At 33.7% G+C, this 26955-nt stretch overlaps 2 protein-coding genes across 8 annotated transcripts; both read right to left on the reverse strand.

Annotated features, from left to right (window-relative positions):
• Positions 1–15049: 15049 nt before the first annotated feature.
• On the reverse strand, positions 15050–20617 carry LOC118046190 (uncharacterized). Of its 7 annotated transcripts, XM_035054982.2 has the most exons (15): positions 20256–20277; positions 20058–20157; positions 18944–19355; positions 18567–18655; positions 18113–18271; positions 17697–18024; positions 17242–17360; positions 17098–17170; positions 16804–17027; positions 16644–16700; positions 16373–16541; positions 15823–15951; positions 15557–15727; positions 15375–15434; positions 15050–15300 (listed from the first exon to the last, which is right to left on the reverse strand). In XM_035054982.2, exons 3-15 carry the CDS (start codon positions 19283–19285, stop codon positions 15184–15186), a joined length of 2037 nt encoding a protein of 678 aa, XP_034910873.1. In that variant the 5' UTR covers positions 19286–19355; positions 20058–20157; positions 20256–20277; the 3' UTR covers positions 15050–15183. The 7 variants fall into 7 exon arrangements, 5 of the variants coding, with proteins under 5 accessions (XP_034910873.1, XP_073264090.1, XP_034910872.1 ...); XM_073407989.1 differs by lacking the exon at positions 20058–20157 and having other exon boundaries at positions 16804–16857; positions 17242–17350; positions 20256–20617; XM_035054981.2 differs by lacking the exon at positions 20058–20157 and having other exon boundaries at positions 20256–20617.
• Positions 20618–20752: 135 nt separating this feature from the next.
• LOC118046191 (uncharacterized) lies at positions 20753–23684 on the reverse strand. Its single transcript, XM_035054986.2, has 4 exons — positions 23397–23684; positions 22543–22631; positions 22313–22410; positions 20753–21290 (listed from the first exon to the last, which is right to left on the reverse strand). The coding sequence occupies exons 1-4, from the start codon at positions 23404–23406 to the stop codon at positions 21191–21193; spliced, it is 297 nt and encodes a 98-aa protein (XP_034910877.1). The 5' UTR covers positions 23407–23684; the 3' UTR covers positions 20753–21190.
• Between the last annotated feature and the right edge of the window lie 3271 nt (positions 23685–26955).

The raw sequence follows: 26955 nt of genomic DNA on the forward strand, positions 1-26955 counted from the left end.
ATTAAAATGTTATTTCAGAGGGTTTTTAAATTAAAAAAAAATATCAAAACTCTGGTTGATCTATTAACCCATGAGTTAATTTACTTGATTCATGACTCAAAGTATCTTGATTCTAAGTTAAAGTTTAATTAAGTTATGTAAAATCCAATTAAGATATTTATGTTATTTTATTTTAAATTAATTAAATAAGACTGGTATAAACAAAATTGTTTAGCAGATCATTTCAAGTGAAAATATTCACTAATAAAATATTAAAATAAAGTTTTTATACAATGTTTTCATTTGCATAATAAACATGGCACGCGAACCAAATAAAAGATAAAATTTGCAAATAAAAACAGTCCAATCCACAATGTCCAATAATCCTGAACACACGCACTCCGCTACGTCCAAGTAATCAATTCATCAATTCATTAGGTATGTGGACAAGGACAGAGCTGAGATTAGTTGATTTTTGGGGGGGGGGATAATATAAAAAGATATATATTTTTTTTTTATATTATTGTACATGAATTGTAAATTTTTTTTAAAAAAAAAACCTGCATGATTTAGTTTTATTCAAAGAAGTAACTATAAATATATGACAATCTTTGTATAAGATAAGAGGTTTAAAGCAATACCAAATTAAAAGCAATACCAAATTAAGTCATAGCTATAAAGTTAATTTCATCTTCATAATGTATTCATCGCTTTAATTTTGTTGGTCTTTGTACCTATCAAATATAAACATATAAAATATATAAGAAACATTAGCTAAAGCGATTTATTATTTATGTTTGATAAAACTTTGAAACAAAGTAAAAAATAATAAAGAATGATTCTTACATAGTTATTTTAATTGTGCTCGTCATTCTTTCATGGAGTAGAAATCATCGATTATCATATCAATTGCGAATCTTTCAGCAATTTCTTTTTCTATATAGACAGTCAAATAATTTGCAAGAAAATCATCCTCCATCCGATTGAGAAGTCTTGTTTTAACAATCTTTATCACTGAAAAAGCTCGTTCAATAGTTGCTGTCGAAACAGGAAGAGTCAAAATAAGCCGAATCAACCTATCAAGGAGTAGATAAATTGTTGATTTTTCTATTTCAACCAATCCTTGACATAATTCAGCAATCGATGACATATTATTTAACTTTGGATGATTAGGTACATCAAGCTCATAATGCTACAACAGAAATCTCAAATGAGTTTTTTCTTGGTCAGAAAAGTCTTCAGGATTGAACTTGTCAACAAGTAAGCATATATCTTCAACACTGAATAATTTATAGTTATTTTTAGGACCTAAAGTTGTGCTCAACTTAAGAAGCTCGATCGCCTACTCATTGAATCTATTATTTAACTCTTGCAACATTGATCAATGATAGCTATAAATATATCAACTCGATAGTGATGCTGAATTGTTATTAATTTTGTTTTACGGCGAGACGTCCCATACTAGAAAAACAAGCATCCATATCAGGAACTTCAATGTCTTAATGCTTACAAAATAATGTCACTTCTTCTAAAAGAGTTTCCCAGCCATCATCTCTTAACTTCTGAATTAAAGTCTTTGTGGTAGTCACCAAATGCATAACATTTAAAATGTCTTGAGATTTTTGTTGCAAAGCTTGGCAAATCACATAAGTAATTTCAATAACATTCTTCATTATATGCAAGAGGAATGCAAAATTTAGCAACTTAAATGAAAAAGCTGCATCACCAAGTTGAGAATAAGTAGATCCATCCAAAACGATGTTTTCAAGAATCAAGCAAGTTGCCCCATATATTTTTATCAAATTGCAAATTGATTTGAAGTGTGAACTCCATCTGCTTTCTCCAGGTCGTTGCAAATCACCTACTTGATTAACTCCTTTACCCGTTTCAATCTTACCAATATCAACTAAGTGTTCAATTATAGCTGCTTAAAAAGCTCGTAATTCATCATTATGCTTGCAAGAAGCACTGACAATGTTAACAATAAAAATCAAGTTCTGAAAGAAAGTGTGAACATCAGATATTTCTCTAGTTGCAGCAATAAAACCCAATTATAATTGATGAGTTAAGCAACGTACATAATATGCATAAGGGCAATTATTAATGAATAAAGCTTGCAATCCATTCCACTCTCCACGCATATTACTAGCACCATCATACCCTTGGCCTCTAATATTTTGAACATCAAGATTGTGATGAGATAAAACAAAGAAAATCTCTTTCTTAAGAGTTGAAGTAGTTGTATCTTTGACATGAACTACATCCAAAAATCGTTCTCGTATAAATCCACTTATACCAACAAACCTAATAACAAGGGCCATTTTCTCTCTTCTGAATTTATCTTGAGCTTCATCAACAATTAAGCAAAATCTTGCATCACCAATCTCATGTCGAATTGAAGGCTGAACATTTCTACCAAAGACATGCAAAATTTCTTTTTGAATTTGATGCGAGGTGTATTTAGCATTTTGTGGAGCATTATCCAAAACAAGAGCACCTATTTGTTCATTGTATGATGCTAAAAGTTCCAACATTTCAAGAAAATTACCTCAATTTTTTTTATTCTGGACGTTCATCATGTCCTCTAAAAGCATATGCTTGAAATGTGAGCCAACAAACAATATCTATTGAAGCTTTAATATGTAATCGATTATTTAGAATTTCTTGAGTAGTTTGCCTCTTAACTACCTTCTCAATATGACATGACTGATTTTTCAAATTTTCCAAGCACCTGGTAGCAAATCTATGAGCTGAATTCGGACATTTTCCCATATGAGTTAAAAAAAGCACATCTTTCCCCATTATTAACTTTCTTCCAACAATTGAATCCTTTAACAGTAAATGTGTTTGATCCTGGCTTTCCAGATGACTTACTTGAAAATAGATAGCAAGGGAAACAAAATGCAGTATTTTTCTCTGAATATTCAAGCTATGGATAACTTTTGAATGAATGAGACTGAAATCGACGGGGATGTTTTTTACCAGTCAGTGGATATTCAGACATCAAAGGTTGATATAGCCCCAAATTAATGTATGCCCTTCTAATTTCTTCTTGTTGATTAACCAGGTATTCCTAAATTTGAGGATGATTGCTTAAATCTCTAATCAGATGAGCAATGTCGATTCTAGTAGGAGACTACTCGTTAATCAATGCAGGTTCTTCATAAACTGAAGCACATTGGGGTTGTTCAACCATAACTTCAACATTAAACATTGGAATTGATTTACTAGGCTGTGAGTTATCAATATTTTTTTCTTTTTTTCTCAAAAAAAGAATCAATTCTTCTTATTTTGTTCATGGTTCAATCTAAAATCAAAACATCATAAATTTTTATTGTTTCCTATTTAAGAAATAAATACAAATAATGATGTATTGAAGCAATAATCAGAACCAAAAATAATTTTTTACATGTAAACCATACTGGCATATGAAAGCAAAATTAACATATTAAAAAAAATTTGATATATAAAAGCATATCTAACATAAAAAATGGGATTACTGGTTCCTAAAAAAGAAAACTTATACTAAATCAAAGTTGGGTATGTGCTCTTCAAAGAACTCAATTTGGCTACAAAGATCTAGTGGACATGGTGATAGTAAGGTACACGTGAGAAAAAATTGATAATTTTGGTGGCTCTGCTGAAATCAAAACATAAAAAAATCCAAGTATAATCGAAACAAACTCATAAAATATATCCAATTAATTAGAAAAAAACAACATTCACTATACCAAGAAATAAAAAATGATAAAACTAGTAGATTTGAAAAAAAAAAGAAAAAGTAGCAGAATTAATTGACAAACATATATATATATATATATATATATATATATATATATATATATATATATATAACAAACAAAAAAATAAAATAAAATTAGGTCACTAAATACCTTGTTTTGATGAAGAATTAATTGACAGCTTTTAACCTTTATGCTTTGTACTATTAATTTTTTCGGTTAGGGTTGCAGAGAAGAAAGAGAGAGAATTAAATTGAAAAGCTTATTTGCCCTTTTGTTTTCCACTTACATAGAGATACACAAAGATATAGTTTTAAAGTCAAACATAACTAATAAAATAATAATTTAGTATTAAAAAGCCTATTATTTGTTATATTTTTTTTAAAAAAAAGTTTTCCAAGGGCCCGCCCTCTCCTTGGTTCTGCTGCTGTATGTGGAAGAGCTTGTATTACATGGTATGTATAAACTTTTAGTTAGATAGATGCCTTAGGAGAGACATGCAAAGAGTTGGAGAAGGATAAATGCCAAGGCAATAGAAAAGATAAACCAAAATTAGCGACATGGAAAATTTGTCCAACGGGTTAGGCTAACAATGGAGGAGTTTGAGCAAAGAAAACAAGCACTCCAATCTTAGCCTAAGTTTTTGTTAACATGGCAACAAGAAAGAAAAGAGGGAAGGGGAGGGGGGGATCACCTAGTCAATGAAAAAGCAAAATGAGGATGTTAATTCAAGAACCATTAGAATGGGGGATGAATCGTTACTTGTTGTAAAGAAAACAATAATGACAAAGATAAAGGATGATGTTAACATTCAATCTTAAAAAATCATTTTCATATAAAGCAAATCAAAAACCAGGTTTCAAATCAACATTGGATATAAGTCACCATTATAAATCACAAAAAATCTCTACTGTGTAGTGGTGTAAAGGGGTATTGGTTGATAATGATGTACCACTTAATAAAATGTCACTATAATTGATTAATAAGATTGGTCACAACAAAATTGACATGATCCCATCTAAAATGACAATGGTGTTAAATTTGATAGGAAGCATAAAGGACACTGTAAGAGTGTTGTAGGTAGATGTAACTATTAGGTCTAATACCTTAAATGCAACTTTTTTTGTAGTAGAAGGAAATAGAAGTTACAACACACAGCTTGGGTGAGATTGAATACGTGTTAACATGTGCGTGCACTTATCCCTACATCAAACTTTGATACTTTAGTTACCATACAAATCAATTGAAATAATTAAAGCATATGATAAACCATTTGTGATGAATTCAGGGATGATATGACTCTAGATAAAATTAATTCAATTCATGGACTTTAATAATATGGTTAGTCTTATTACCTTCCTAGTAAGGAAAAGGATAGTACATATAGGGTGACTAATAATAGATTTTGCTAGGCTAAATAACATGCAATTGGAAAGTAATCTCCAAGAATTTAAAACATGGGAACAAATGAATATTTACGACTTAATTTCATGTTTAGAGGATTTTAGAGAAACTTAGAAACATATTAGGAATAAGAAAATAATTTTTCTCACTAGATACATATTAAGATTATCAATTTTTTTCCTCACTAGATACATATCAGGTTTAACTTGGTAAGAATTCATGTGATTATCAGTAAAAGACATGTTTAGTTTATATTAAGATTTAGTATATCTTATTATATGATATAGGTTACTTGTATTGGTTTAGAATTATATATTTAGAAGTATTTTAAATATTGTACCGATATAAATAGACTATTTAGTAGCTAGAATAAATGGCCAATCCCAAATATGTGATTTGTTTTTCTTCAATTCAATTTATCTTTTTTAGACTTTTTGCCTTTATTTATTGTTTTATTTATCCTTCTTACTTTTAATTATTATGTCTTTTTACCTATTCTTCTTTTCACATGGAGCTGCTTGGTATATATATAAAAAATTATATATATGATAACCAATTAGTTTAGAGTTTATAATCTATATGGTGTTTTTTAATAGGTAAATCCAATAACATATCTGTTTATATTTTACTCTTGTTTTTTTGCTATTGAATATAATAATTTGACCAAACAATTTATTTTCAGAATGTCCTTTCTATTTTTTAGATGGTTTTCTTTGAAAATGTATTTCTTCTTATTTATTTTTAAAAAGGTTAGAACATCTAGTAATGTCTCATGTTAGAAACAAAATCTAGTAATGTCTATCAAATAATTTAATTTGGATAGTCTATCATCATGAACAAAATTATTTGAAGCAATTCGTTTTGAATGATCCGTACATACACACATTATCATGATGTAGGTTTTGTTCATGATAGACCTAGTCCTTTGATTACTATTCCTAAAACATATCCATATTCATAACTAGTTAAGGATATATATATATATATATATATATAAAGAGGTAGTTAGCAATTTCTTTAGTTCAAATTAATTCAAGAGCTATATCAAATTTCACATGAAGTTTTTTTTCAAGTGATCCAATATATCATTTCAAGTGAGTTTCCATTTATTCTTTATAGTTATAAATGTTGATATCTTGTGATCTACTTTATCATTTTTTTATAGCAAATGTGATGTTCTTTAACTCTTTTCCGTGTTGATGGAATCAATGGAACAACCCTACTTGTAGAGACTCAAATTGCTATAAAAAACTCTTTTTTCAAATGATAATTCGAAAGATTATATGTCATATGAAAGCTTTACACCTGACAATAATACCTTAATGATCAAAGGTTTGAGGTTCTGATTAATTGCTCATCTTATATCCTAAAACCTACCTCACATCAAGTTAATTATAAGATATAATAAATAAAAGAACTAGGATTGCAAATTCTTCTTGTGTATTATGTAAACAAGTACATAAAAATATAAATTAGTTCTTCAATACAACATACACATGCATATTGAATTATATTATATTAGGTTACAACTACTTGCTAAGTTGGTTTTTTGGTAAATGAAGTCTTCATTCACCAAAACAAAGAAAAATATGCAAAACAAATCCTTTCTATTTGCTTTATTGTTCAAAATTATTAGACTTATTATACTAGTGAGCATAGATTGTTTAATTTATAATTACAAGTTCATACTGATCGAATTAGTTTTCCAAAAATAGATTAGTGTTCATACATGTTTAATCTATAAGCGTGCAATATTATATATAAAGACAACCTTGCAATCAGAACAAAAAACTATATATATTGAACATATATCCAAATTTGCACAAGATATTGAAGCACAATCCTAACACACACTTACTAAATATAAATAGAATTTATACATATACAAAACTAGAATATAATAATTACTTGTTGAAGCACTTAAGAATTTATTAAATTAAGAAATTGTTGTTGTTAAGAATCTCACTTGGTATAAATAAGATGATTACAATAAGCCTCTTAAGACTTCAACATCACCTTATTTAGATATATTTCTAATTAAGATCCACGAAACCATGAAAATTTACTCAATTATCTCTTTACAAAGTTCAAACTTAAGCAAATCCTAAAATAGAGCCAAAACCACTAACAACTAAGATGAAAAAGAGTTATAAAATCTATGAAAATTTTTGCCAAAACATTATTCCTCCAGCAACCATTTTAAAGTGCATTTTGAAATCAAAATTGTTATGGAATTAATTATGATAATTACAAAAAAAAAAAAAAAAATCTCCATTTGATGTTTTTGAGCTAAAAAATCTATCTAAGTTTGAAGAAACTATTTTGAAATAAATTTATCAAACTTTTTTATTCATAAGATAGAGAAAACAATGGACTAGAAAAAAATAATTCTTTATGGCCAAAAAGTTATAGATACAAACCCAAGATAAGAATAGGTTGGAAAAATATAATATTTTATAGCCTAAAAAAATATTTCATAATAAATCTAAACCCAAGCTTGGCCCAAAGCTCGAGACCTAACAAAAGTCCAAGCTAAGTTACACACGTGTGTGTGGTTTAAGTCTAAAATCTATTTTGCTTAGGTTCTTTTCTCTTTAAATACTTGAGGTGCTCTTTGGGATAAATTTTAACTTCTCACATTTTCATTTTATAAACAACTAGAAAAGCTTGCTCTTTGTTTTTTTTTCTTTTTTTTTTCATGATAAGAGTTTTTGAGGGTTTTGAATTTATCAAAATATGACAACTAAGGCTTCTTTAAGATTAACTTCTCTTGCACTCACAATTTATTTTAATCATGTTAATATTTCATCTTAAAGAGCATTTATTGGAAAATAGATTTCAATAAAGTTTTAATGTCAAAAGTACGTGGACTCCATTTTTAATTTGGCATTAAATGTGCTCATTCACCATGGTTTTAAACAAATTTTTAATAGTCCTCTACATGAATGAAAATTGTTTGACCAATATAAAAGACTCAAAAATTCGTAAAGATATATTGATTTGGTGGATCACACACCAAGACAAGTAGCTTTTATCTTTTAATCTTTTTAACAAAATACTGTAGGATTTACTTGGCTAAATAGAAATAATGATCTCTTGAACTATTTAGCATTTTGTATAAATCAAGACAATAATATTCATATAATTCTCTACTCATAGATTTTTTTTTGTTCTCACTTTTGTATTCATTTTGACCCTTAACAACTATTAAATTCATGAATACGTTAGAGAACTTTGTCTTTTCTTATATAAAAAAAAATTCGACCACATTTTTCACTAATAGAGGTAATCTTTTATTAAAAGTATTTTGTTATACTTCACCTGAAATACTAAAATATAAAAATTATTAAGCACAATTCAACCTTTATCATGCTACATTTAACACCTTTTTTTTTTTCATCATAAGAATAAGTAGGAAATAATAATTTATTTTTCTAGTGCTATTGAGAATGCTATATGAGTTAATTTTCTACTTGAAGCTAGATCTTAAGATTTCTAGTCAACAAGGTATGCACTCTTTAATCTTTAAAGGCTTTAAACCTATTATTCTCGATGAATCATACTCAAGCTTTTTTAACAATCCTTTTATTAGCGGATCTACAATATATTTCTTTGACTTTACATTATTAATGAAAATAATATCATTTAAGAGCAAATATTTAATGATATTATATTTATGATGTATATGTCTAGAATCACCATTATACATACTACTTTGTGCCTTTTCAATTATAGAATGGTTGTCGTGATGGACATAAATTGTTGGCATTGATTTTGACCAACATAGAATATCCTTTAAGAAACTCTAAAGTCGCCTAGCTTCCTTTTCAGTTTTATGATGAGAACACTCTCCAGTTCACTGCATGGCTTGGCATGGCTGTGCTACGTATTGAATTAATTAGTTGAATTAGTCATTACTTTTGTTTAGTTGAAATTGTCAAGCAAATAAGTAGCGGGATAAGGATGAGCTGGAAGCATTCCTGGTCTTCAGCTCTAGTACCGGTTTTTCCTAATTCATTGTATTACCGTTGTAATGTGTCCTATTTAGAGGCACAGGTTCTGTGAGAGAGGAATCAATCAATAAGAACAATTCTCTCAAATACTCTTCTCTTCTTATCTTTCTCTAAATCATCTTATCAGTGATATCAGAGCCCTTCCGATTCATGGATACTCGCGGAAAAACTAATGCAGACTTTCGCATGGATGTCACGGAAACTCTTGCTCGACACAATAGCCACTTTGATGAACTGACTCTCAATTTCAGTAGAGTCAATGACGCTCTACAAGGTGTTATGGCAGAGCTGGAAGCACTCAGGATGGCCCAATCCACTTGCAACCATGACAGGGACGACAATCCCTTTGCGACTGGGGCTCATTCACATGATCGGCCCTCCACGTCAGCTCAGTCTCAATTAGAGAGAAGTCACACCACTCTCAAGCTGAACTTTCCAACGTATGCCGAGGAAGGAGACGATCCCACTGGGTGGATATTCAAAGCAGAGCAATATTTTGAATTCCAAAATATTGAGGCTAACCGACGGGTTCAATTGGCATCCTTTCACTTGACCAATGTAGCCCTGCAATGGTATCGGTGGTACACTAAGACCAGGGGACAATTGTGATGGCATGAATTTGTCACGGCACTTCTTCATCGTTTTGGACCAACGGATTATGAGGATTCGTCCGAAGCATTATCACGGCTCAAACAAACCACCACTGTTAATGCATACCAAGAGGCCTTTGAAAAACTTTCTCATAAGGTGGATGGTCTTCCTGAAAATTTCTTGGTGGGGTGTTTCATTGCTGGATTAAAGGATGAAATTCGCCTTGATGTACAAGTGAAGCAACCCCGAACACTCTCTGAATCCATTAGCGTGGCTCACCTAATTGAAGAGAGGAACCAGTTTCAGAAGAGAACCAATACTCCGATCAGACAGCTGCCAACAACTTCCTATCAAGCCAGACCTCAACAGCCTTCCACGGTGGGACTTCTGGGACCCCCACCTAAGCCATCTCCGAATGCTGGATCCTACAGTGAACATGTTCGCAGAATTACGGGGCAGGAAGCAAGGGAGCGATGAGAAAAAGGGTTGTGCTTTTATTGCGATGAACGGTATGCACCTGGCCACCGTTGTTCTAAACCTCAGTTATTTATGATGGTGGATATGCAGCAATTGGATGAAGAACAGGATGAGGAGATGGAAATTGAGACACCTGAAGAAGCTATTCCTGACATCTCCTTTCATGCGATGACTGGTACTGATCACCCACAGACCTTTCGGGTGACAGGAAGGATCGGGCACACTGGGATTATCATCCTCATAGATGGCGGCATCACCCACAACTTCATTGACCAGTCTGTGGTAGCCAAGTTGGGACTACAGATGGTTCGTGGTAGGACATTCAAAGTCACGGTGGGAAACAAGGAGGTGATAGAATGCACGGGAAGATGCCTTGGGTTATCCATCTCAATTCAGGGAATTACAATAAGAGCTGATTTTTTTGTGCTTCCCGTGGCAGCCTGTCAAGCAGTCTTAGGAGTACAATGGTTGAGGACGTTGGGACCAATTGAGACGGACTACAAGACACTCCGTATGTCATTCAAACAGAATGGGAAAATTCATGTATTAACGGGATTGTCCAGCACAGACCTTGCTCCCTTAGGCGAAAAAGAGTTGCTGCAATTTTCAGGCATGGGGTTCTTTGTTCATGAGGTTCCAGAGGAGAATGTAACACAAGCCGCTCCATGGTCACCCGAACTCAAGCAGGTATTGACAGAGTTTTCTCATGTGTTTGAGGAACCGAAGGAGTTGCCCCCTACGCGCAACCACGATCACAGAATTCCTTTATTACCGAATCAGCCCCCAGTTAACACCAGGCCATATCGGTACCCACACTATAAAAAAAATGAAATTGAGAGGCTGGTTAAGGAGTTTCTGCAGTCAGGAATTATTCGCCTAAGTCAGAGTCCTTTTTCATCCCCAGTGTTGCTGATAAAGAAAACGGATGGGTCTTGGCGATTTTGCGTGGACTATCGAGCACTCAATGAAATTACGGTTAAGGACAAATTTCCTATACCGGTAATTGACGAGTTACTTGATGAGTTACATGGCGCAAAGGTATTTTCAAAACTTGACCTGCGCTCCGGGTACCACCAGATCCGGGTCCATCCTGAAGATATTCCGAAGACCGCATTTCGCACACATGATGGGCACTACGAGTTTTTGGTCATGCCATTTGGGTTGACAAACGCTCCCGCATCCTTTCAAAGTCTCATGAACGACCTTTTTCGACCTCATTTGAGACGGTTTGTTTTGGTTTTTTTTTATGATATTTTGATATATAGCAGGTCTTGGGAGGATCATTTGCAACACTTGCGGAAGGTGCTACATGTCCTAGCGACCAATAAGCTATATGCCAAGCTGTCAAAATGCCAATTCGGGGTATTGACAGTGGGGTATTTGGGGCATCTTATTTCTGCTGAAGGGGTTGCGGTCGACCCACAGAAGGTTCAAGCCGTCCAGAATTGGCCAGTACCAACATCATCCAAGAGTGTCCGTGGGTTTTTGGGGCTAGTTGGTTATTACCGAAAGTTTGTGAGAGGCTTTGGGGTGTTAGCTGCTCCTTTAAACAGGCTCCTCTCTAAGGAAGGATTCAGCTGGAACGAGGAGGCTCTTGCTGCCTTTAATCTCTTGAAAAAGGCCCTCCTTTCAACCCCGGTTTTGCGTCTGCCAAATTTTGCTGAGCAGTTCGTGGTAGAGTGTGATGCTTGTGGTGATGGGTTAGGTGCCATTTTGACTCAGAACAATCAACCCATAGCATAGTACAGTGAAGCTTTAAAAGAAAAGGCGAAATCCTTGTCAACCTATGACAAAGAAATGTTAGCTGTGGTGAAGGCAGTGAGAAGATGGCGAGCTTATCTACTGGGAAGGTGCTTTGTGATCAAAACGGACCATCGCAGTCTCAAGTACCTCTTGGAACAACGACTCACCACACCGTCGCAAGCTCGATGGCTACCAAAAATTATGGGGTTTGACTACGAGATCCAGTACCGGAAGGGGAAGGAGAATCAAGGTGCTGATGCGCTTTCGAGGGTGGCAGCACTTCAGTTCAACGCTTTGTCCATGCCGATTGGAAAGTGGTGGGCTGATCTTCAACAAGAGGTTCTCCAGCAGCCTTATTATGCTACACTGGCTGCCAATCGATCCTTAAATTGTGTCCAACGAGATGGCGTGTGGATGCAAAATGAAAAGATCCACTTAAGCCCCACTTCCTTCTTATTACCTGCGGTATTAGCCGATGGCCACTCTTCCCCGGCAAGGGGTCATTTTGGGTACCTCAAGACTCTTACACGCATCTCTTCTAGCTTCTTGTGGCCGGGCATTCGCGGTTCCATCAAGCGATTTATTAGAGATTGTGAGGTGGGCCAAAGGTGTAAGCATGAGACCCTTCGGCCCGCTGGGTTACTTCAGCCTCTTCCGGTGCCTCAGCGGATTTGGACCGATATATCGATGGACTTCATCGAAGGGTTACCTCTATCACAAGGGTACAACGTGATTATGGTGGTGGTGGATCGTCTCTCAAAGTATGCACACTTTATGCCATTACGACATCCATTCACGGCTATAGTAGTGGCAAAATGTTTTATGAATAATGTGGTGAAATTGCACGGGATGCCGCTTTCAATTGTGAGCGATCGCGACAAAATCTTTATTAGCGATTTCTGGAAATCCTTGTTTCGACTGCATGACACAAAATTGTGCTACAGTTCCAGTTATCATCCCCAAACCGACGGACAAACCGAGGTGGTAAATCGGACTCTAGAGCAGTATTTACGCTGTTTCACGTCCGATCAACCAAAAAAATAGATGGAGTGGCTTGCTTGGGCTGAATATGGGTATAATACAGCAGTGCATTCGGCAAGTAAAATCTCCCCTTTTGAAGCAGTCTACGGGATTCCTCCTCCGTCCTTGGTTCCTTATGTTCCAGGCACCATAAAACTGCAGGCTGTGGATGACATTCTGAAGACAAGGGAGGTGATATTACGTGATCTTCGGCGTCACCTGTTGTTGGCCCAAGAGCGTATGAAGACGCGCGCTGATATGCATCGTCGTGAAGTCTCCTTTCAAGTCGGGGATTATGTGTTTTTGAAGCTGCAGCCTTATCACCAGAAATCAGTCTCCTTTCGGAGTTCCTTAAAGCTATCCCCAAGATTTTTTGGGCCATTTAGGGTTCTTGCACGGGTAGGGGTTGTGGCTTACAAATTAGACCTGCCTGCAGACGCAAGGATACATAATGTGTTTCATGTGAGTTTGCTCAAAAAGAAGTGGGGACCTTTTGTGGAAGATACGGTGGTAACATTGCCACCAATTTCAGCTGAGGAAGTTTTGTTACCAGAACCAGAGGCCATCTTAGACCGGCGGGTGATTCAGAAAGGGAAATATCGTCCAAAAACAGAAATTCTGGTTCAATGGAAAGGAGCTCTTCCTGAGGACGCATCATGGGAGAACTTATGGCTATTTACCAAGACTTATCCCCAATTCAACCTTGCGGACAAGGTTGTTCAAAGGGGGATGGATTGATGAGAACACTCTCCAGTTCACTGCATGGCTTCGCATGGCTGTGCTATGTATTGAATTAATTAGTTGAATTAGTCATTACTTTTGTTTAGTTGAAATTGTCAAGCAAAAAAGTAGCGGGATAAGGATGAGCTGGAAGCATTCCTGGTCTTCAGCTCTAGTACCGGTTTTTCCTAATTCATTGTATTACCGTTGTAATGTGTCCTACTTAGAGGCACAGGTTCTGTGAGAGAGGAATCAATCAATAAGAACAATTCTCTCAAATACTCTTCTCTTTTTATTTTTCTTTAAATCATCTTATCATTTTATCAAAACTAATAAACTGTTATTCCATTATGAATCTTGCAATACACGTTTGATTAGAGGATTTTCATGACACTACTACTCTACCAAGTATGAAAACTTATTGAGTAATGGATTTTAAATGTTTAGTGTCAAATATCCAATTACAATCACTATATCTTTTTTGTACCACTAGATAATTGGTATAATACAACCCACAATCCAAAGATCTTTATCTATTGTTTTTTAATGATTCATACTTGAATTAACAGTAAAGCTACTAAGTTTGCTAATTAAGCATGCAACATTTGGTCTTAAGTGGTTCCTGACATACTTCAAGCTTCTAATTTTTACTTGCTAGTTCGTATGCAACAATATCTCCTTACACATGCAGTCTCCATTTGCTTTATCAGAGTTATCAGTGTTAATGATATCGTGTCTTCAGTGTGATTTTTCGAGGAAATGACATCCTGTTTTCTTTTCCTTTTCCTGTTAAAGCGTGGTAGACATTAATAAACATCTCTTTACTCTTACATCATTATAATATCTGTTAACAGATGATCTGAGTATCGCGAAGATCCTCTACACAGCCTAGGCGATCGATTTCATACCTTATTCCGCATCTGACAAGGCATATAACAACATTACTTTCTATATATCAGTAATTAGTAGCAGGAGGACCTCTTCTAGAGCAACAAAAAAGAAATCTCACTTTTAACGCTGGCCGATCCAGATGTTCCTCTTCGTTCTGCATTTCTCACAAGATATTGGAAAGATGATTCTAATAATATCATGTGTTGTTTTTGAGTTTTCAGCAGTAGCAGTACCCTATTGTGTGTATTTTGGTATCTTTACAGCTTTTTTCACAAAGAGAGCCTAGTGATGCAATTGCTATAGAGCATTGTTGGTTTGAGCAGGATGAAATTCAGGGGAAAAAAGTCCATTACCGCAGCAAGCCTGTATATTATCCATTTTTACATCTAGTTCTCATTTACTTAACAAACAGGTAAGCATTTACCAACCAAAAAGAAACGGATTGAATCTATACAGTGTAGCATTAGCAAGTTAAATTAAGCTCTCAACATATATATGCAATCATGTATTTACAAACTCAGAACATGCAATTAGGTATGTAGCAGTTACACATGAAACTAATTTATTACTTCAGATGACAGCACTAGCGTGGAAAGAGTGCTCATTCATGGTATTCTAGAGGATGGATCTTCAAGGTTGATCCATGACTGAACTTCCATCTTCTTGGTTCTATTTAGTTGTTTCACAACCTCAAGTCGCTCGGTGGAGTATGTAGAGGGGATCTAATTACACAGTAAAGGAAAACAAGATCAGCGGAAATAGTAAAAGGAATAGGAAGATCTGCAGAAAGGCATACCAAGAACGGCATATATTTCTTGATGGCTGCTAGAATAGCTGCATGACCTACAGCAGACACCTGGATATATAGGAAAAGAAGATTCAATCGATTCTTTCAACAATTATTAGATTTCTGCTTGTATAAACTGCACTTCTAACCTAAATATCTGAGCATCGCCATTAGGGTACATGGGTGCTTACAGGAAGTAGCATTAGTATTGTAACTGGGATTAGTGTTATGATGTCATTTAGCGTTCTCTTTAACTTCTTTCTTTCTCTTATTGTGACTTTGAGGCCATGAAATTGCTTTAAGAGTAGCTTCAGAGCACAACTGATGTCTACAACAAGCAATTGGGTTCCCATCCACAAATCCTTCAAAACAATTTGCTTTTCTATGTTAGCAATCCAGCATCCAAAAATGAAACCATGCTGTTCATTGAAAAGAGGTGCAGTACAATTGGGCTTACCGAGCTTATAGATACCAATTTGACACTGTATTTTCTGAGTAAGCTCTCATGTGGAAGATTTGGTCTGGTGGCGGTGGTGCTGGAGGCTTCCACATGAGTTATTGCTTCTCTCTGGGCAGAGCAACTAGCCTGCTCTTAAAAGGCAAATGAATACCAAAGAAATCAGATACGAAGAATGTGGCCATCTTGCAACTGTCTAAGAATAAATTGGTGAAAGATGTCGAGTGCTAAATTTTGGATATCTCTTGATGTTTAAGAATCTTTAGCATTTAGTTCCATATTGTACGGAGGTGCATATGCATGCATGCATAAACAGAAAAGTTGGTCTTCGTAGTAGCTATTAAATCTTCAGTACTTCTGTCATTTCTTTCCATTGTTCCAGACTAAAAATAATCAACACCTGGTTTGCTTTCCTTAAAACTCTAGTTATTTTCAACTCAAAGTTCTACTTTGTAATTACTCAACACTCTAGTTTCATTGCACAATCTATGTAGTTGGCAAACAATACCACCTGTTTCTTCAACTGGTCAAGGATCGCAGTTAGCCATACCTTTCTCAGGTTAATGCTTTGTAGAGATTTTGTTGTCAGGCATCCCTTTAGTATTAACTCAGCTGGTCTCTGTTGCGCTTCTAATGTCACATATAAATTCTCATTTCCCTTTGTTCCTACAGGTAGCATTTGGTCAGAGGCACCTGCTTCTACAATCTTTGGTGGTTCACTGCAGAGAAAAACAGCATGTGCACAGTTATATTGAATTCCCATAAGTTGGTTCATGTCCAATTGCAATTAAGAAAGAGTTGAAAGTAAAACAAAAGCATACCAAGATCTATCATAAACTGCCCAGTAGTCTTCCAGACAGATAGTTAAAAGACTTTGACTGAAAAATTGAGAAAACAGGTCAACAATCAATTGGTCAATGAACCAGATCAAGTATTTTAATAGAATAACTTAATAGTGGAAGCAGAGATATTGTTTACAACCTTCGGAGCAAGAAAGCTAGCAATTCTGAATCTAAGGGCTGTTGAGCCGAACGGCTGAAGTGAGCAAAACCAGAGAAAACATCATAACAAACAGTAAATACAGTAGATAGAATTATCTCTTTCTCTGCTTGAATTGTGTGCTGTTTGGACCTTTCCCTTTCTTGATTGCTTAAAAAAGAGCATGCAGCATAAAAATCAAGCCATCCTATTTCATCACTTACGACCTAGAAGGATGTTTTACATATATTAGAGAACTCATTTCTTTGTTTCCAATAAAACTACAATTAAAATTACCTCCATGAAACATTGATATGTTGACACAGAAGCAAGTTCAGGGTAAACAAAAAGGCAGCCACACTCCAAATAACTGCAGGTAAAGAATTTGACCTCTTACTCAGTTTGTATACACAAATTGAACATTCAGATTTCAGAAGTTACCTGAGGAAGTCCAAAACAAGCTCATCAAGGTCCTTAATGCCCATTCTTGACAAGAATAATCTAGTCTTTCTTCCCAGATATGCAAAAAGCCCCAGAGTGGCCAAACTATCTGCACCAACCTGTTATAATATTATAATTAAGAGCCATTATTCAAATTCCAGAGAAATACAATTTTAATTGACAATCTTACCACCTGTACCCAAATTTACTTAAACAGTTAGAAATTCTAAGTTTATATAAAAGTTACCTAATAACAGGACAACAGTATTTTGTTACACCAGATATGTGTTATTATAAAAGTCAGGATTTGAGTGAGAACAACTTATTGATGTGTCTAAAATCCATCTATTGACGATGACTTAAACTTTCTGTCAGGGGAAACTCCTGCTAAATATGTGCTAAAACTATTACTGTTTTTTAAAAACTTAAAGATATTTGGCCATGCAGGAACTGACCCTCTTTCCTGTGCCTCTTATATCAATTTCTTTGCTGAGTGCCAATGAAAGTTTTTGCTGCGCCAACCCAATCCAGAGCTCTAGTTCTTCAGTTTTATTGCACGGGAAAACCTTTGCACCAAAATGGGACAAGAAATCAAGTTCAAATCCTGCCTCGGTTGCTAGTTTGTGTAATTTGTCCACTTCAACAATACTATGTGAAAGATCCATGAGCTCTATTAATACATCCTCTAGTGACAACTTGAATAATGGACAGCAAATTCTTTCACTGCCCAGTTTTCCAACAGCCGCACAGCAGCTTATTGCTACAATAATCCCTGCAACACCACTGAATATATATGTCTATAGGCTAAATCATAATTCAAGAACTAAAGGTAAATTGCAATGACATGAAGCAGAGGATTAAACGAACAAACCTTCCAGCATATTCTACAGACCACTGTTTCAGCAAGGGAGCAAAAAATCCTGCTATATGAGGCAATTCCACCACTTTAAACCACAGCACTAATTCTGGGTGCTTCATGTTCAATTGGTTTTCTATGTACTCCCCTAGCAAGTTTATCTTTGGGGTAAAGCTGAACCAAATGAAAAGATGATATTAGGACCATGAATATTTGAACCAGGGAAGAAATAGAAAAAGTATAATCAGCAGACACAGAATGCATCTCGGATGAGGTTTAAACTACCAGTTTGGCTTAATGCCAAACATCCAATAAATGGAATCAAATCTCTTATAGAGTTATACCAAGCTAAAACATAATGTACAAGCATCACTTTGGGTTTAAATAAACCCCTCCGTTGCCATAAGTTCTTTGGTTAAGGAATTGTAACTACCATGAACATATGTACTTGCACATAAGAATTACTTACATTTCTTTAACTGGAGATGGGTTGCGACGATCATGAGAAAGCAAAATCTCTACTTCAATTGCCGTTTTCAGCAAAGCATAAACAGCTACCTGAACAGCCATATTAGTCAACGATTCTTGTTTGAAATTTTATGTTTTCTACATTCATAAAGAGGGTTCCACCGCTAAACAATTAAATTATCTCTGAGTGCTCAAATGCAGAACAACATATGAGCACAAATATGTGAATTAAATGACCATTTATGATTATAGAAACAATGATCTTAATCACAAACAGCAATGAATTAATCCAACTTTTTTCAGGTTATATAACAAAAATAATAATAAGAAGAAGAAGAAGAAGCATGTTGCTAATGCATTAGTTTGGTTTGTCTATACCTGATATGCCAAACGTTTATGCCATATATGGACATCCTTCCCATTCCAAGCCATTGCAAGTTCTGCACCACTTCCTGCCAGTTCAAGGGACTCAACTGCTTGGGAAAAGCTTGTTGCAGACTCATGCAGTACCCACACAAGACAATTTATTCGAGTTAACTCCATGTTTTTATCATCAGGTCTACTCACAACATCCTCATTCACGTCATTAATTTCTCCAGTAGAAGCAGAAGAAGACATAGAAGATAATACCTTCAAAGAAATGTACCGGGAAGTATAACGTGCAAACACAAATCCAAGTGAAATGCCATTCTTCGAAAAGAAAGAAACCCCATGTTCCATCCCATTCAATTTTGAAAAGTTTGGAGCATCAGCCTTGATCCTTCTTTTGCTTTTTGATCCAGAAGACTTCCTGTGACCTCAAAAGGACAGCCAATCAATAATGAAATATTCTTCCCTCCAGTTCAGAGAAGCATTCAAATGGCAAATTTAACATAGACATATAATCCTCATTATTGAACAGATTGTTACATAAGTTCATAAAATTGTTGGATACCAATAATGAAACCCAACAAAACAAGTGTCTAGAAATCCTCAAGCTGGAGGAATTAAATTGAATAGAATCTTTACTCTCTTCTATGTAACTTCAATACAACTAATTTTGATAAATAGTTTTATATAGCCCGGGTGTTTTCACCTAGCCCCATCAACTGAACAGAGTCTGCAATCTATATTTATTCCTACATTCTTATTTTCAACAATCCAGACCCCATCTTGCAGAAGCCAATAAATATTGCTGGTGGAAAGTAAGTTGTTATCCACTCAGAGCCTTGCTAGGGGTCCAAACTACATCTATACTAAGCAGAAATGTCCCAGAAGGTAAGTTCAAACGTCAGGCTTGGTCATGAATGATTAAAAACTACACCTAATTTCTGCTCTCTTAGCTGTTTCCAGTATAGTCCAAGCATAAACAGTGTATTCTTGGGCAATCAAGAATTAATCTTTATGAAGCAGAAGAATATAATAAGAGCAAAAGAAGTTTAGATCTGTAGTTTACATAAGCACGACTCAATCCAGTTCCAAGACAATATATAGTAATGTAGCACAGACATACTCAAAAATGGAAAATGCACAAGAATCACTGCATAGATGCCTGCCATAACTACATCTTTAACTTCACCGCTATCCCCTTTACTACATGTATAATCATATCACTTGTAGGCAAGTCACAAGCGGGTAACAAAGACACATTAGAAATGCGTGGATACGCCTATGTATAGGTGCATGTAAGCATTAGATAGGAGGAACTTACGAGAAGTAGAATGAGTTGTTAAGTTGCAGAGACCAATGGCAAGCCATGGAAGGAGGAGGGGGGAGAGAGAGAGAGAGAATAGAAGACGTGGTGCATCGAGTTTTTAACTTTTTATACAAGGGGAGTGTCCTTAGCGATGCTTACGATGAAGAGAGAAAGTGAGTTTTTACTTTCATTTTTTTATTTTTTTGTAGTTACAAGGTAGTAGGAGGATGTAGCTTAGGGTTTACCTCCCGCCAGCAGCTACACCTTTCAAGTTTTCTTGGACTATTGGGAAAAATAGTGGATTCATTTGACGAGCATCTTCGGTGTAATCATCCAGACCAAGTTTTTTTTTTTTGGTTGCACTGGCATTTTATATTTCTATCATCTGCACGGAATTGCATCATCTTTGAACCAAGACCAGTAAGTAATAGGTGGCTTCACCGTATTCTTTTTTCGATCGATCACATTGAGTCACAATTGACAGAATGTGAATCTACAATTGCAAACAGCACTGGAGAATAAACATGGGTTTTAGGGGAAGGAAGAACAAGCTCTTAAGAACTTGACCCTAAATCCCAATGATTTTGGATTAAGTGAATGTATCTGATAGAACCAACCGATACAATGCAAAACAAAATAATTCTAATGTCCTGTTTTGATAATGCAGGATCAGCGAAAGCTGTTAACAAACTCTGAATGATCATCACAGCAGTTGGTTACAAAAATTTATGCATCCCTATCTAGGTCCTTGAAAGTGTTTGAATCGAACCCTGTAACGGTTGGATATCTTTGCTTCACTCGCTGTCTTTGATCATAATGAACCGTACATCAGTCAAATGAAAAGGAAAATGAAAATGCCCATTGACTCAGTTTGAACCGCAAAAGCTTTTCCAACTTTGTGATACCCTCTTCATCCTTTAGATCCAGATCGTATAGCCACTAGTTCCAGATCAGTCATTAATTCTCTCGTTGGGTTTTTCACCTGAAGCATCTATCTCAGAAACCTTTCCAAACCCAAGCTCTGACATGTCTTGCTTAGCCATCAAGTTTCTGCAGGATAACAATGAAATGTTCTAGGTTATGTGAGACTTCTCCAGGTAAAAACAAACTTGAAAACAAATGTTGAATGGCTATGACTTGAATATGATAGATCAGCCAACATTAATTCAGGATGGCCACAGTTTTCGTTTACACAGTTTCTTCATCTGCCTCTGAAAACATAGCTGTCTGAGCAGTAATTGCTCGACTTTCTAGGATTTGATTATGATATCAAACAACGATTTTTCTTTCACTACTCTTATCATGCAGAATGCACACAACATTCTAGCACAGAAATTTGCTCACAGCAAAAATAATTCTAAATGCCAAATTTTAACAGGGAAGATCATGCAATTGACAAATGCACACAAAAAAAAGGTTGTAATTTAATTCAACCAAGGCATAAATGTATTCAGGTTTTAATAAAGTGGCACCTTTTCCTTGTAGAAATTAAATGAATCCTTTGCCATTATCTTTTCCAGAAGAGTTTGAACAAACTACTTTTCCAGAAGAATTTGAATAAACTGCTACCAGTTATCTTTATTTAATTATACATTTTAACACAGCTAATAGTTTCCCTTTTTAATTATATAGGCTCTCAGTATTCGCTGATTTTAGCTTTCTGCTTCCTGGATTTAGGATGTAGCAGTTGTTATGTGCTTTTCTTTTACAAGTCAAGACAGATTGCATCACAACCAGGATTTCCTATAACCATGTAGAGAAGTTGTGCAAAACTATGGCAACACTACCTATCCGACCAGATGGAGTTTATGCAATTTCCATTGCTAAAGAATATGAACATTTATCATAACAGTCATTCACTTAAACAAAACACTATATGATTCAGGCAGGTATCAGCGTGGGCACCATCCCCCCCAACCCAAAAAAAAAAAAAAAAAACACCCACACACATCAACCCTCACTAGATATGCTTCTCTTGGGTTTTCAGAAATTAACCACAATCAGAAAGAAACTAGATGCAAAAGAACAAATTACAGCCAACAAAGGATAGTAGAGAAATCCAGCAGACTTACTTTTCCATACGACATTCCAGGTACTTTTTGGAGAAAAGTCTACATTTTTCAGATTGGTGACCAGAAGATTTGAGACAATTGAGGTAATCTTTCTTCTCCTGAAACAAACCCATTATAAAAGCTAAAGAACCAACAAGAAATTAAAAAGACTACAGAAATATTTCATTGTGAATTCACAAAACTAGCAAAAACTAAAATTTTAGAAGTAGGAGACTCAAAAGAAACAGCACCATGTCACATTCATGCATGTGGTCCAAGGGGAAGATGCCCTTTTCTGGCGGTACTGGTCTCAATCCTCTATTTCCACCAAATGCACCACCTGCGGATATGTTTTGAAAACATAAAGGATTCATGAAATATGCAGATGAAAAATGTTCAAATTTTTTTTCTCACAGGTAATCAAAATTAGAGGATTATGCAATGTCAATTCGTTTAAAAATGGATTGGTCCCCAGAAGAGAACAGTGCAGGACACTAAGATAACACAAGGAGACTCTTTATATTCTAAAATCAACAAATTGATACTTCAGTGAAAGAAGTAAGCAACCGCAGCTTTCCTTCCACTTGAAAAGCTGCAACCCCTCTTCGTGCATTTTTACATGATTTTCCATACAAATTGCACCGAGATGTAAAGTCCCATGATGTAGTTATGCACTTGCACGACCAATCATAGAACTATGCCACAATGGTTTATCTCTAGAAATTTGAAATCTTAACCTATAAAAATTACAACTTGAAAAATGTCTTGTTAAGAGACATTTTCAAAATCTGATTGTTATTTCAACAAAAGAACCAGCAATAACATCGTCAAACATATGCAGTGACTGGTGACTAGTAGTATCCCAGAATATCAAAGATAGCTGGCATGTATCGCCCTATCATTCCCCTTCAGCGATTCTGCAAAATTTTCTTCTTCTTCTTCTTCTTTTCCAGTTTCAGTCTTTATAGGGTAAAACCCACAAAGAGTAAAAGGAACACAAAAGCAATTACTTGAATGTTTCAGTACAAAGTTGGAGATCAAGAGAAAAACCACCCCCATCATCTTCAATTCATTATATTAGAGACAAAAGAAAGAGAGATTGTACCTGCACTCATTTCAAGTGTCTTTGATTCTTGAGCTGCTGTCCTTCTTTATTTTAGCTTACCTTCGCTATCATTGAGTTATCTACCCTAATGGAAAGAAAAACTCAAAAATTGAATCGGGTTGTTGGTATGCGTGTGCGAAGGCGACTGCTGCTATCGGCTATCCGCGCAGCCTCTTTGGTTGTTGTCCACACTGGTAGTTGGTTGGGTTGCACTATGCGTGCGCGAAGACGACCGCTGCTATCGGCTTGTTTTTATTTTTTTATTTTGTTACTTCACTTAATTATCTCTAACTTATATTAAAACTCATTACTTGATATTTAAGAAGATTTTAGTATGTTGATTTGAATAATAACACTTTTTTTAGATTATGAGCCTTTTAGTTGAGTGCACTGTACAATTCATTCTAAAAGGCTGATGATTTTTAATTAATTGTTTTTTTTTAATTTAATTTGTTAATATTAAAAAAAATTCTATTTAGTTTTTTTTTTACCTTTTTCTTTTTAATTAATTATTTTTTTTAATTTAGTTTGTTAATATTAATTTTTTTATTTAGTTATCACACTCTCATGATACAGATCTCAGGTTTAATGGCTTAACCTAATTTGGTGAGTTAATCTAGTTGATTTAGAGTTTATTTTTTTTTAATTAGTTTTTTTTCCTTTTAATTTTATCATTTAATATTGATTTGATTGAGAATTAAAATTCATGATTTGTTTTGTTTACATTTCATTTGATTATCGTGATCTCATGAGGGGATTTTACTGTACCCCTCCTCGCAAAGCACTATTAATTAATTTTAATTTTTTTTTGCTTTGTTTTTTTTCTTTGTTTTTAATTAATCTTATTTTTTTTGTTTAATTTAATTCTTTAATATTTTTTTTCTATTTAGTTATTACATTTTCATGACACGGATTTGTAGTCAGACCCATGTCCAAGGCTCTTGGGTCTGATATTGCAGTCAGTCCCACTTAAACTTCGTTCATACAATTTTAATATTATTATAAATATTAAAAAAAAATTATTATTTGCATTATAAAAATTATTATTTTTATTATAATGAATATTGCTAATATAATAATTAATACATTTGAAAAAAAAATTATTAGTTATTAATTTTTTTTTGTTTAATTTAGTTCGTTAATATTAAAAAAAAAATTATATTTAGTTATCACGCTCTCATGACATGGATTCAAGGTTTGACGGCTTAACCTGGTTTAATGGGTTAGTCTAGTTGATTTAGATTTTTTTTTTATTTAGTTTTTTCCTTTCAATTTCATCTTTTAATATTGATTTAATTGAAAATTAAACTTCATGATTTATTTTGTTTATTTTTTATTAGATCATCGTGATCTCATGTGAGGATTTTATTGTACCTCTTCTCGCAAAACATTATTAATTGGAATAGTGCTTTGCTTTGTTTTTTTTCTTTTCAATTGATCTTTTCTTTTTGATTAATTTTATTCTTTAATATTAAATATTTTTCATTTAATGATCACACTTTCATAACATGGTTTTGCAACCACACCCATGTCCAAAGCTCTTGGATATGGTGTTGCAGCCAGACCCATTTAAACTTGGGTCATACAAGTTTACTATTATTATTAATATTAAAAATATTATTATTTGTATTATAAATATTATTATTTTTATTATAATGAATATTGCTAATATAAAAATTAATAAAATTGAAAAAAATATTATTAGTTTTTTTTTTTTGCTTTTTTCTTTATTTTTTTTAATTAATTTTTTTTTAATTTAGTTTGTTAATTTTCTTCTATTTAGTTGTCACACTCTCATGACACGGATCACCTGGTTGACGACTTAATTTAGTTTGGTGGGTTAACCCAGTTGATTCAGATTTTTTTTCTTTTTCTTATTTAGTTTTTTTCTTTCAATTTCATTTTTTAATATCGATTTGATTCAGAATTAAACTTCATAATTTGTTTTGTTTACTTTTCATTAGATTATCGTGATTTCATGAGAGGATTTTACTGTACCACTCCTCGCAAAGCACTATTAATTTGAATAGTGCTTTGCTTTGTTTTCTCCTTTTCCATTAATATTTTTTTTGTTTAATTTCATTCTTGAATATTAAAGTTTTTTCTATTTAGTTATCACGTTTTCATGACATGGCCTTCCTGCAAGACCTAAGTACAAGGTTCTTGGGCCTGGTGTTGCAGCCAAAATCACTTAAACTTGAGTCATGTAAGTTGAATATTATAATTAATATTAAAAATAATATTATTTGTATTATAAATATTATTATTTTTATTATAATGAATATTGCTAATATAATAATTAATAAAACTGAAAAAACTATTATTTGTTATAAGTGTTTTTTTTTTGTGTGTTTTTCTTTTTAATTACCTTTTTTTCTTAATTAAGTTCGTTAATATTAATTTTTTCTATTTAGTTATCACACTCTCATGACATGGATCCCAGGTTTGACAGCTTAACCTAGTTTGACGAGCAACCTAGTTGATTCAGATTTTTTTTTCTTGTTTAGTTTTTTTTTTTTCAATTTTATCTTTTTAATATCGATTTGATTGAGAATTAAATTTCATAATTTGTTTGGTTTACTTTTCATTAGATTATCGTGATCTCATGAGGGAATTTTACTATACCCCTCCTCGCAAAGCACTATTAATTTGAATAGTGCTTTGCTTTGGTTTTTTTTTTTCTTTTCAATTATTATTTTTTTTAATTTCATTCTTTAATATTAAAAATAATATTTAATTATCACACTTTTATGACACAACCTTACAGTCAAACCCATATCTAAGGCTCATGAGTCTTATGTTGCAGCCAAACCCACTTAAACTTCCGTCATGCAAGTTTAATATTATTATTAATATTAAAAATATTATTATTTTTATTATAATGAATATTGCTAATATAATAATTGAAAAAATTGAAAAAAAATATTATTAGTTATTAGTTTTTCTTTTTAATTAATCTTTTTTTTTTTGCTTAATATTGATTTTTTTTCTATTTAGTTATTACACTCTCATGATACGGATCCCAGGTTTGACGGTTTAACCTGGTTTGACGGGTTAACCGAGTTGATTCATATTTTTTTTTCTTTTTCTTGTTTAGTTTTTTTTTCTAATTTCATCTTTTAATATTGATTTGATTGAGAATTAAATTTTATGATTTATTTTGTTTACTTTTCATTAGATTATCGTGATCTCATAAGGGGATTTTACAGTACCCCTCCTTCCAAAGCACAATTAATTGGAATATTGCTTTGCTTCATTTTTTTCCTTTTCAATTAATCTTTTTTTTTTTGTTTAATTTCATTCCTTAATATTAATTTTTTTATAGTTAATTATTACACTTTGATGACACGGCCTTACAGCTAAACTCACGTCTAAGGTTGTTGGATCTAGTGTTGCAGCTAGACACAAGGCTCTTGGGCTTGGCGTTGCTGCCAGACCCACTTAAACTTGGGTCATACAAGATTAATATTATTATTAATATTAAAAATATTATTATTTGTATTAAAAATATTATTATTTTTATTATAATGAATATTGCTAATATAATAATTTATAAAAT

This window comes from Populus alba, chromosome 1 (assembly GCF_005239225.2).
Source record: "Populus alba chromosome 1, ASM523922v2, whole genome shotgun sequence".
Taxonomy (NCBI): domain Eukaryota; kingdom Viridiplantae; phylum Streptophyta; class Magnoliopsida; order Malpighiales; family Salicaceae; genus Populus; species Populus alba.

Bases quoted from the DNA above. Each gene is read 5' to 3' on its own strand.
- LOC118046190 (XM_035054981.2), bottom strand. From the start codon at position 20,302: ATGGCTTGCCATTGGTCTCTGCAACTTAACAACTCATTCTACTTCTC. The intron at 15,952-16,372 runs GTATGGCTAACT...TTTTAAGAGCAG, and splicing joins AAAGCATTAACCTGAGAAAG to GCTAGTTGCTCTGCCCAGAG. The intron at 15,301-15,374 runs GTATGCCTTTCT...CTGTGTAATTAG, and splicing joins AGAAATATATGCCGTTCTTG to ATCCCCTCTACATACTCCAC.
- LOC118046191 (XM_035054986.2), bottom strand. The intron at 22,411-22,542 runs GTGCTGTTTCTT...GGTTTGTTTCAG, and splicing joins ACATGCATGAATGTGACATG to GAGAAGAAAGATTACCTCAA. The intron at 21,291-22,312 runs GTAAGTCTGCTG...GTTATCCTGCAG, and splicing joins CTGGAATGTCGTATGGAAAA to AAACTTGATGGCTAAGCAAG.